This window comes from Zosterops lateralis, assembly GCF_965231275.1.
Source record: "Zosterops lateralis genome assembly, contig: HAP1_HAP1_SCAFFOLD_174, whole genome shotgun sequence".
In the NCBI taxonomy this organism is placed as follows: Eukaryota; Metazoa; Chordata; class Aves; order Passeriformes; family Zosteropidae; genus Zosterops; species Zosterops lateralis.
This window is the reverse complement of record NW_028154513.1, coordinates 25,725-37,493: the sequence shown is the minus strand read 5'-3', so window position 1 is coordinate 37,493 and position 11,769 is coordinate 25,725. Positions and strand designations below refer to the sequence as shown.

The 11,769-nt window shown below is 53.1% G+C and overlaps 1 protein-coding gene across 1 annotated transcript; it reads right to left on the bottom strand.

Moving 5' to 3' along the window:
- Nucleotides 1-26: 26 nt before the first annotated feature.
- Nucleotides 27-5,065, bottom strand: LOC310923657 (serine/threonine-protein kinase PAK 3-like; the record flags this gene model as incomplete). The annotated part of the gene is made up of 6 exons (XM_083885577.1): nt 4,952-5,065; nt 4,462-4,561; nt 3,866-4,062; nt 2,243-2,325; nt 506-616; nt 27-105 (listed from the first exon to the last, which is right to left on the bottom strand). Exons 1-6 carry the CDS (start codon nt 5,036-5,038, stop codon nt 27-29), a joined length of 657 nt encoding a protein of 218 aa, XP_083741703.1. The 5' UTR covers nt 5,039-5,065.
- Nucleotides 5,066-11,769: the final 6,704 nt, after the last annotated feature.

Genomic DNA, 11,769 nt, shown 5'->3' with positions numbered 1-11,769 from the left:
GCCCACAACCGGCACTGACGGCACAATCAGCCAATGGCGGCGAGCGAGGGCCGGGCTGTGCACACGGCCCACACCCGCCCCGCGCTCTCAGGCCCCGCCCCCGGGCTGTGGGAGGGGAAAGCCGCAGATGAGGAACCGCCCTGGGACGGGCCCGGGCCCGAGTCGGGATTGAGCTGGAAACACAAACAAAGTTCTCCGCACCTCCCGGCCCGCCTTTCCCAGCCCTGCGTGTTCGCTGCCACCGGCTCCGAGAAAAGCCCTCAGTTCTCCCGGCCCTAATGAGGAGCATCAGCGCATGGCTTTGATTTCCCCCCCCAAAAAAGGGAAAATCCCCAAGGCTCTTGGGCTGAGTGGAGGAGGGGGGAGATTTCTGTGAGAAAATTCCCAAAGTCGTTTTTCCCCAGAGTTGGCAGTTTGCCCTCGTGGTCCCTTGTATATTACCGGAGCTACGATTTTTCAGCAGTTTCAAAGTATCTCCTTTTAGTGCTTGTCATTTTAACCACACCCAGTGGTCATGAGGATCGGGGAGGGGGGGTATAAATCAGGTTCTTTGTCAGGATCAATAGGTCCAGGATCAAAAGGATCCTCCTCCAGACCATCTCGATCACTCTCCTCGCTGTCACAGTCGGCAGTGAAAACCCTCAGGGAGCTCAAAAACACTTTTTTCCTGGGCAGACATTCCCTGACCCATCGTCCCCTGCAGCAGCTCACCTCCAAAATCCCAGAGGGTCAGCTCACCTCCCATCTCTGGAGGGGTTCCTTTTGCCAGCTGTCATTCCTGCTTCTTTCAGCAGCACTTTGTTCTGCAGGGCTCCGTCACACGGGGCACCATTTGATGGCGATTGACAGAGACATGGACTCCATGGGGTGCAGGCATGAGGCCGTTTATTGATACGCCTGGCTGAGTTTATATACCTTTTCATTATATAACAGGTACTATTGCCAAGTACATTGCTTTAGTCATGCCTCACACTAACACAGGTATGTGCTGTCTTACCTCAGTCCTGCTTGCTAAGCACATCTTGTACCAAGCACATCGCTGTCTCTTACATTCCTCTCTCAAACTTCTGCTTTCGGTTGCCAAGGCTTGCGGCCACCTAATGCTGACATGTCCATTTGTGTCATGAGCTGAGCAGTGCTCCCAGCTCAGCTCTCTGGCTGTATTCCCGCAACTGGGCAGGTTTTTCCCTTGCATGGAGCCTTCCCCGTGGCCCTTCTGGCCTTCCCCAGGCCCCTTCTGCCCTCCCGCAGAACCCGTGGCATTTTCCACCACACACAGTTTGTGACCCAGAGTCGGCTGCAGCCGAGAAGGCTCCAAGCAGCTCCTTCCAGGCTGACTCTGCAGGTGCCGAGGCTGCTCTGGGCTCTGCCAGGGCTCTGCTGGGGCTCAGCTCTGGGCAAGGCTGGGCCCCCTCTGCCCTGGCATTGCTCCAGGCAACTGAGTCGCAGGGGGAGAAGGACAGGACATGTCAAGGGAGTTGAGGTTTAAAGGAGTTTTTATTCAAAAAGCTGCCATAATAAACAGGGTGTCATAACAACCATAGCAAACAGGGTGTCCTAATGACCATAACTAACTACCACAACTAACTATCAGTGCTAACTACCATACCTAACTACTTGTCCTAACTACTCTAACAAAAAACTGTTTCATATCCTCTGCTGCTCCCTCAATGTCTTTGCTGCAGCGATCAGACTGGTCAGGCTGGAGAGAGGCTTGGCCGATGATAAAAATGGGTGCTGCCCAAAGGATCAAAAAGAAAGAAATGAACCGTTACTTTCCAAAGTCAAGTTCCTCACAGGCTCTGTTGCCACAGGACAAAGGGGAATGGATTTTAACTGAAGGGAGGGAAGCAGGCTCAGCTTAGATCGGAGGAAGAATTTTTTTACCAGGAGAGTGGGGAAACACTGACAGAAGGTGCCCAAAGATGTGGGAGGTGCCTCCTCCCTGGAAACATCCAAGCTCAGGTCAGGCAGGGCTCTGAGCCACCTGATGTGCTTGAAGATGTCTGTGCCCATTGAGGGCACCAGGCCCAGATGACCTGGAAAGGACGCTGCCAACCCAAGCCAGGCCAGGCTTCTGCTCGCTTTGCGTGTGAAAAGCAGCGAGACCGGAGATGATGGGAGAGGGCCCCACAAGAAAAGCCCTCCCTGGCTCTGCCGTTTCCCCTGCAGCCGCCGGGCACTGACCTGCAGCAGCTCCTGGGCAGACCAGCGCCGCTCCTCGTCCAGCTCCAGGCTGCACTCGAGGAAGTCCCGCAGCAGAGCCGACAGGCGCCGGGGCTCCTGCAGCCGCGGGGTCCCGTTCTGCCGGATCAGAGCGCGAGCCTGCAGGAAAGGCAAACACAGCGCTCCGCCAGCTCCCTTCACACCCATAGCTGCTCACATCCACCCCGGCTTCTCAGCCCCGGCTCCAGGGGCACTTTCCTCCCTGCCACAGATGCTGCTCCACAGCTCATTTTTCTAGGCCAACCAAAACTCCCAAACCCTGGTGCAGCCACAGCCATTGCAGCATCCAAATGATCTTGCCTTGAGAGCCAGTCTCATTGCCTGACTTTGTTAGGAGGAACCTCCATCAGAAATAGCACATTTTGCTTCTCCAAATCCGGACACCAGCTTTACAGGCCATTTTCAAGAGTCACTGTGGTCTGACTGTGTCATTTCAAAGGGTTCTCACATCAAATGCATCTCTGCAGGGCCACTGACACTCAAGTAAATTCATTCCTGATGCCCCATCCCAGAATCTGCCCGACAAGAAACAGGTTTGTGTTGCTGAAAGCTCAGGCTTGGTGACATGGAGAAAGGAGCTTGGGATAGAAAAGAAACATGTTATGAGGCATAGATTTAGAAGAATTAAAGACTGTAGTCAAAATAGATAGTGCTGAGATAATGTAGCTAGGACTTCCCTTTTGCTAACAGAAGCCAGACTGAAAGAACTGATAATCCTTGGAAGGAACCGATCAATCAGAGGAGCTGTCAAACTAGGGCTTCTGCATCCTGAATAATCAATAGACCCCATGAATACAATACAATCATAAATCAAACAGTCCTGGGAAAAACAGGATTTAGCTGTCACAAACACTAAAGGTTAAAAAGTCAGAGCTGAGGAAGACAATCTTACTTCATCATTTTGGGACCCCACCCCATTAAAAAGACCACCGACCCATTTCAAAGAACAAACTACGCATGCTTGGTGGCTTTTTGGGCTAATTACCATACGAAGCGGGGAATGGGAGGTATCAGAGCTATGAATATGCATTTGTAGTTTGTGTATTCAATACTTCTGTAGATAAAAGGCCCTGTGATGATCTGTAAATTGCGCGTGTGTTTCTGGGAGCTATCCCGCACGCTGCCCGGCGTCGTAATAAACATACACTTTCTAACTTTAAACTGTTAGAGAGTCTTTGTCCGTCATAGTTGGATATTGGTATTAGATCAATGTCCATAGTTTTTTAATAAATCAGTTAGACTATGGGGATGTTAAAGAATCATCTTCATGTGTTAGACAACTTTCCCAGTGAGAAGAGCCAGGAAGGACTTCCTCTCGCTAAACCTGTTTTAGAAACTCCTTCGTAAATTTCTTGGGTTTGGGTTTTGGGGCGTGTTTGGGGTTTTTTTTTTGCAAGATAACATTAGAGCTGATCCACTGGCTTCACGTTTTCAGGTCATCCTCACAGACAGGACAGCTGCAACAACTTAAAGCCCAAAGCAAATTGTTACTGGAGACTGCAGAATATTCGTTTGTGTTCAGGTTTGAGTCCTCTGGGAATTCCCCTCCCGATGTGCAGAAACCTCCAGCTGCTCCTCCCAGGGCAGGGTCACACTGTGCTCACAGGCCTCTGCAAACACTGGAGAATTTGCCTCTTACCATGGCCCCCGTCTCCTTGAAGTAAGGAGGTTCTCCTTCCACCATCTCGATGGTCACAATGCCAAATGACCAGACGTCCACCTTGGGGCCGTAAGGAGAACTGGTCACAACTTCTGGGGCCATCCAGTGAGCAGTGCCCACCATGGAGCTGGGCTGGTCCTGCTCAGGGCTGAGCTGAGCGCAGAGGCCAAAATCAGCTGAGGACAGAAACAAACCCTGTCAAAGGCAGCTGGAATGAGGAAACCACTCACAAACATTCCCCACTCTCAGTCTGAGAATGCAGTACTGAATCCAGCTGGAAGAGTCCTCAGGGCTGTAGCCAAGGAAAGATGGAACTGGTCCCTTAAAGAAACCCTCAGCTTTCACGCAGTGGCTTTTACTGATTCCCTTGAAGCTTGAGATTCCAACTCCCGCCCCTCTGGAAGGGCCAGAGCCAGAGCAAAGGCACTCCTGACACTGCTGCTCCTCTCCTGAGCTCTCTGCAGGGGCAGCAGGGGCCGGGCAGGGCCACCAGCAGCACCTGTGGGGCTCTGGCCGTCCCTGGGAAGCCCCACACCCGCACCCCGGGAGCGCCGTGCCTGGCCAGGAACACCCACCCAGCTTGACAGAGCCGTCCATTCCCAGCAGGATGTTGGAGCTCTTCAGATCTCTGTGGATCACCTGGTGTGAATGGAGGAAATCCAGGCCCTGCAGACACTGAGAGGGAACACAAAACACCAGGGTAAAAATCAAGGGCTGGAATATAGCACACAAGAAAGGAGAGCTTAGGATTCTGCCAGCAGAAACTTTGCTGTGACAGGCCAGGAGTGCAGTGCAGACCAGCTCCAGGCAAATGGTTCAAGGCAAAGCTGAGAACAGCAAATCCAATCCAAACAAGACAGAGTACCCCAAGAGCAGGAAAGAGGACAAGAACAGAAGTGCAGTGATGCTGGCAGGCCATTCCTTTCAGTGGCTCTTTCTTCTCCAGCTCATAAAAACACCACAGAAACAAAGCCCTGAGCCCACGTGGAGCCACTCCTGTTCCCCTGCCCTGTTTGGAAGGACCATCGTGTCCAAGCCATGGGAGGCACAAGCAGGATCCCTCACCTCCCGACTGACAGCTGCCATCTCTCCTTCAGCCATGCGTGTGTGTCTGACAACGTCCTGCAAAGTTCCTCCATCCATGTATTCCATCACCAGCCAGAGATCTCCATCAACAAGGAAGCTGGAAGAGGAACACAATGGCCCGGAGATGAATGTGCAGTGCTCAATTCCCCCATGGAAAAGCCTCGACTGGGGTTTTGTTAATGAGGACAGAATCAGATGGAGAGACATTCCTGCCAGGGTGCACAGGCATTGGAATCTGCACAGTCTAAAGGAGAAGGAGACACCTGTGCAAAAGGAGAGGCCTTAGATGGCAAGCAAGTGAAAAGTGCAGTTTAGCAACAGCCTAGATCCATGTGAAACCACAACACTTGGCCCCAGCTGGTGCAGCATCTGAACTCATCAGTTCCACCATTCACTCCAGAGCAAGGCCACACAACTTCCAGAGTTATCCAGGGAGGGAGGCCCTGCAGCACTTGGGATAAAAGTGGTCAACTGTTTGGAAAACCTTGCAGAAAGTCTCTTCAGAAACAGGCAGGGCCATTGAAAAATGGGCAAATGAGGTGTTTCTGGAAACAAGAACCTGGTCTTCCTGGCATCTGCAGGAATGGAAAAGATTTGGGAAGAAGAAGCCAAGGGAAAGAATTTCTGCCATGGATTATCAGCACTTGTTGTAAGACACAGAAAATAGGGTCAACTTGAAGGAAACACCAAAGCAATAAAAGCACATGGAGGGAGTGAACTGCCAGGCTGTTGTTTTGGGAAGATATGGTCGGGTCAGGCTTTTTCAAAACAGGCTTCAGACTAGGGATGCCAGGAAAGATCAACGCAGGGCCCGTGCATGGATGAGACCTGAACACTCACCTGTCCAAAGAGTTGACAATGTTGGGGTTCTTCTTGTCCCTCAGGACCAGGGTCTCATTCAGAGCTCGTTCCCAGTTCTGCCCTCTGAGACTGATTTTCTTTATGGCCACCTGAAGGGACATTGCAGACCTTTAACTGGAGGAGTCTGTGGCAGGAGGCCACAGCAAACACGGGGCGAGTCTTTTTGGAGCGACGGAGCCGGGCTGTGCCAAACTGCCCTGGGATGGGACACCAGAGCTCAGCAAGTGCCATTCCCACAGCCCATGGCTCTGCTCGCTGGGGGCTGCTGACAGGACACATGGCCAGAGACATTTGGCCTCGGGAGCTCTGCAGAAATGGTCCCTCAGCCTCAAAGCTCTAACAACATTCTCTGCACCTACACTCTTCTCAAATGGCCCTAGTTTACCACCACTCTTATAATGATGACGGTGATGCTCATTATTATTCAAACACATTTTGAAAGCAGGAGGTAATTCTGGTCCTGTGAAAACTGAGCAAAATAGCTGGGAACCCTTTAGCAATTCTGTGGGGTTTGGTCATGATTTCAAATGCAGCTGCTCTGTTTGGGATTGCACAACAAAGCAAACACACACATCCCTTGCTCAGATGATCCTTGTCACAGGCTGTCACTGACCCCAGCCCCAAACACAACTGCAGGGTTTAGGAGAGAGCTTTGCTCTGGACATCCATCTTCTCATTGCTCTCCCTCTCTCTCTGTGAACAGCTGCAGTAGGACTAAAACCCCAAACTAAGATCCCAAGCAGGATCTCTCCTTAATTAGGACTTGAGGTACCCTTTGAAGATAAAACTCAGCATAGAAAAACTGCTAAACAGTGCTCCTGTCCAAGGCTGGGATGGAGATAAATTTGGCCTCAGTCTCCACCAGCTGATGCATTCACAGTTTTAGATGTGCAGACCAAGGCAGCGTGTCCTGCTCTGACACACACCGCTGCCCTCCTTGCATTCCTTTGGGCACTCCAGAAGCTCCAAGTCTGTCCCAGCTGTGCTCTGCAGGCTGACCCTGCTCTGCCTTCAGAGGAGCAGCCTGTGCAGGAAAGCTCTGCTGGGCCCCCAAAGCTCCAGCCACAGCTCCCAGCAGAGGGGAAAGCCCTCGAGAGCTGCCGGACGTGCTGGGCGTGTTGACACTGACCTCTCCTGCAGTGGCCCTGTCGAGTCCTTTGTAAACGGCCCCGAAAGCCCTGGAGACAAAAGAGCAGAGAAGAAAGAAGCAGTGCTTTAGCCCTGGGAGTGAAAGTCAGCCCAGACAGGAGATCTCTTCTGCCTGTAGCATTCAGAAAACACCTGGGTGCGTCAGCCCTTCAAACAACGGCGCAGCAGCCACCAGTCCTCTGCCATGCAAGGTGTGCAAGGGAAGGCTGAGGCCAAACATGAAGGAAAAGTGCTGGAGCAAATCCCAAATGTCCATGATGAATTCCTTTAGTTCAAACTCTAGGGTGGGGGGCTGGGTGTCTAAAGAACTAGAAAAGAATGTATTTCATCCTTTTGCATTTCCTGCCTAAGACCTGCAGCATCCACAAGAGCCCTGCCATCAGGGCATCATGCATTTTCCCCTCAAGGGCAGCAGCTCTGTGTCTGTTACTGAATGTATGGGGTCTGCTACTTGTGCTGAAAAGAGCTCTTAATAGTTCTTCTCTGGTTTCTGTTTGTAAACCATTATACTGATAATCCTGACCGATGGATATTTTTGGAAGTAAAATATTGGAAAGAAATCTTCTTGAGAACTGTTTTCTGACAGTCACCAGATGGTGAATTGCTCGCTTAGGCAATCCCATTCCAGGGACAGAAGATCTTCCAGGTCCTGCTCCTTGCTGCAGGCAGGACACTGCCAGCCTCAGGGGCCTTTGGCGGTGCCATCTGACCACAGTTATCAATTCTGGTCAGGACTGAGACACAGCAGGATCATACCCCAGTGTCTGAAGGCGTTTGGAGCTCTCCTGACTCCTCACTTGATCCTGCACCAGCAGAATACCTGGGCCCTGCTGGTGTAGAAGTAACTGCCTTGCACTTACCCTTGGCCAATCTGCTCCAGTTCCAGGTATTTCTCCGCAGGCTCCCCCATGCTCACGGTGTTCCCTGAAAGAAACCACATGGAAGACGCTCCCTCCCAGATGGAGACCCCGCCTTGCAGCAGAGCCAGAATGGGGCCCCACTCCCTGGGGCCCTTGTTCTCAGCCGGGGAAGGACAATCAATGACTCTGTGACATTCAGCTGCAGAGCAACACTGGGTGCAGCTGATGCTGAGACACACACACAGCCCCTGCTCGGGCACACAGGAACAGAGCAGACGTACTCAGCTGCCTCAGGCACCACTCCCCTCTCTCCTCTGCCTGCAGGGCTGTGCTGCTGTCAGAACGTTCAGCCCAGGATCCCTCAGCAGAGGGAGGTTCAGTGTCCTCTTCCCAAGCAGAGGGAGGTTCTCCATCCTCTTCCCAAAACGCTGCAGGTTCTTCATCCTTTTCCCAAAACGCTGCAGGTTCACCGTCATCTTTCCAAATCCCGGGACATTCGCTGTCCTCTTCCCATGCTGAGAGATGTTCAGCCTCCTCTTCCCAAGCCACAGGATGTCCTCTCTCCTCATCCCACACCAGTAGATGTCCACTGTCCCTGTCCCACACTGGGAGATGTCCACTGTCCCTGTCCCACGCCGTGGGAGCCTCGATGTTGTATTCCCAATCCGTGGGATGTTCGCCCTCATCTCCCAGAACAGTGGGGAGTTCACTGTCGTCTCCCAGCACAGAGGGAAGTTCACCACCATCCCCCAGAACAGTGGGAAGCTCACTGCTGTCTTCCTCCTCTTTGGCCTCCTCTTTGGAAGCAGAGGGAGCCAGAGGAGGGGCTGATGCAGCTTTTGTGCCCTGTGGACAGAGAGTAGTGTGAGGGACGGGAAGTTCTGTCTCAGTTATCACCTTATTTATCCTCAGCTACACATCCAGCTGCACTAAGCAGAAACGGTTCTGAGCTGTTCAAACAAACAATGGGCTAAAATCGACATTGCCACTTATTGTTGGGAATTTGATATTCCACCATGGCTAAAGCCAGCAAGCATCTTCTGCCTGCAAAATCTGACCTGCAGCTCTTCAAAAGCACTTCAACAGGAAAGGAGAAACTGCCAGGGATCCCTTTGCTGCTGCTGCTACTGCAAAGACATCGACAGGAACTTTCCTTCAGCCCCTCAGGCTTGCACTTGGCTGCCACACGCTGAGCTCACACCTTGCTCCACAATTCCAAACACCAAAGGTTCCTTTCAAACTCACCAAAGGAGGAGCTGCTCGAGATCCACGTCTGAGGTGCCCTGCAATGGGAGAGAGAACATGAGCCAGATGCTGTTAGGAAAAAAAGTGCCTGTGGTGGGAAATGCCACAGAGCAAGGCAACCCCAAGAGAGCCTTTTGCTTTCACAGCATCCCTCCAGGAGCCACAGTCCCTTCACACAGCAAGCAAGAGAACAGCACAAAATACTGGGCTGTGTCAGTTCTTGGCTGGACCAGCAAACGGAGGGAGTTCCAGGCTCCACTGCCACAGACTCTCCCCTTGAGAGTACAGAGCTCCCCCGGGCCTCACTGCAAATGCTGTGCACACCCCGCTGCCCACAGACATCCCCTTTTTCCCCTGCAGCTGCTGGCAGGAGCTCTCCCAAACCAATGGTGTCTTTGGGGCAATTTGGTTACAAAGTCAACTCAATTCCAGAGGAAGAACAGAAAGCACACAGCAAACCCAAGGCACAGATGCTGCACCAAGGGAAAGCCTCGACTTACGTGCCAAGTGGGTTAAGAAATACCCCGAATAAGCCACAGAGTACAGAGTGCAAACTGCAGCAACCACAGTGTGGATCATTTTGGCTGCGCTGCACATGTCTGTAGACTGTACCCCTGCAAGCACAGAAGGACACCCGTCAGGGGCTGGGCTGGCTGCTGAGAATGCCTCGGGCAGGAGGATCCTCCAGCAACGAGCAGGTGCCCAGAGCTGCTCTGGACACTGCGGCCTCTGTGTCCCACAGCAACAGGAACACCACGGGGACGTGCTCCTGTGACATCACAGCAGCGGGTCACGCAAACACCGCCTGGAAGGTTCTGCTGTGTCACAAAGGAGCACAAAGAATCCTCCCAGGGCACAGCCTATTGCCCCAAGGATCCAAGAGGAGCTGTGAAAATGCAGCGAACAAGGACACCCCACAGCCCAGCCTGAACACTGAGGATGAGCAAGGACGGGACCAAGCCAAAGGAAACTTGACCTTTAGTCACTGATGCTTCTGACTAAAACCAGCAAGGCTCCCTCCATCTGGGATCTTTGTTCTAGTTCTAAAAACAAACAAGGTTCTCCACTCTAAATATGGAAGGCAGGAACTGGGGAGGAGGTGGGATTAGGAAGCAGGAGGAGCAGGAGGAGGAGGAGGGAGAGAGGAAAAGGAGGAGCAGGGGCAGGAACAGGAGGAGAAGCAGGAGGTTCCAGTGCCCCTGTGTCTGCAGCACCCCCGGCCAGGGGACAATGGCCCCCACAGCATCCTGTGATGACGTGAGCAGGGAGGGGAACTTGGTCCCAAATCTACCGAGGGTTCTCTGAAAGTCTTTTTTTTGGGGTGTGTTTGGAGCTGGTATATTGTGGAATTGAGCCCCAAATATCATCTGGCGTCCCTGGGAGGTGCCCCAGGGAGGTCCCCATCGGTGTGTGTAGGTGCCCCTTGGGGGGATCTTTGGGGGTCCACGTGGCCATCGCTTGGGATCTGCAGAGGGAGGACATTGGCCCTGGGGACCCCTGGGAGAGCAGAGGAGGGAAAACCCTTGGACCCTCAGGGTGGGGAGAGCAGAGAGGGGTGAAACCAGAGCTGGGGCACCCCTGGCAGGCTGGAAAGGGATGAGCCTGTAGAGGAGAGAGCCCTGGGATCCCTGGGATCTCAAAGTGGAGCATCAGGGGAGAAGGGACCCCATGGGCCCCCACGGGCCCCCAGCAAAAGCCCCTGGATCATCCCTAAGCAGGGCCTCAGAGAGAGGGGAATGCCTGGAGCCATGGGACCCCCATCATCCCAGGGAAGGGAAACCTCTGGAACCCCAAAGTGTAGAGATCAGAGATGGGGAACACCGGGGAGGGATTTTTGGGCTGAATCTTGATAATTTGGAGACTTTCATGGATGCAAAACACCTGCTGTGTTCTAGAGATGGATTTGGGCAGCAGGAACCCCCAGCCCAAGGAGGACCCCCAGAGTTTTTTCCCCCCAAACAAGGATTTGTCATTGCCAAGCCACGGCTGGATGGAGGAGGAAGAAAAGCCCCACAAATGCTTGGAATGTGGGAAGAGCTTCATCTACAGCTCCCACCTGGGGTAACACCAGAACAACCACACTGGGGGATGGCCCTGTGAGTGTGGGGAATGTGGGGAGAGCTTCAGGTGGAATTCCAAGTTTGTCACCCATCAGCACATCCACAGTGTTGAGAGGTCCTGCGAATTCCTGAGTGTGGGATGAGCTTCACCCAGACCTCTCACTTGACCCAACACCAACAGAGGCACCATAAGGGAAGCCCCGCGAGTGCCCCGAGTGCGGGAAGAGCTTCGTGCACTGCTCCAGCTCCATCCCCCATGGGAGGATCGGCGTTGGATGATCCCCAGTGACCCCGTTGGGCAGAGCCCTGGTGACCCCTGTTCTGGGTGATCCCCACTGAGTGGAGGGAAGGTGTTGGAGAGATTTCTTTCCCCTGTCTCTTTCCTGCACTGATTTGGTTGGTAATAAATTCCCTACCTGTGGCCAGGCTGGGTCTGTTTTGCCCATGCTGGTGCTAAAGGCAAGATCTCTCCTGCTTATTTTATCACCTTCTGAGCCTTTCCTTGTATTTTCCTGTGCAGTTGCAGAGGGCAGGGACAGAGCAGTTTTGGTGGCTCCTGGCATCCAGGCAAGGCCAGCCCAGCCCCAGGGTTCCGAGAGGCTTGTGGAGGTCCCCTGTTTGT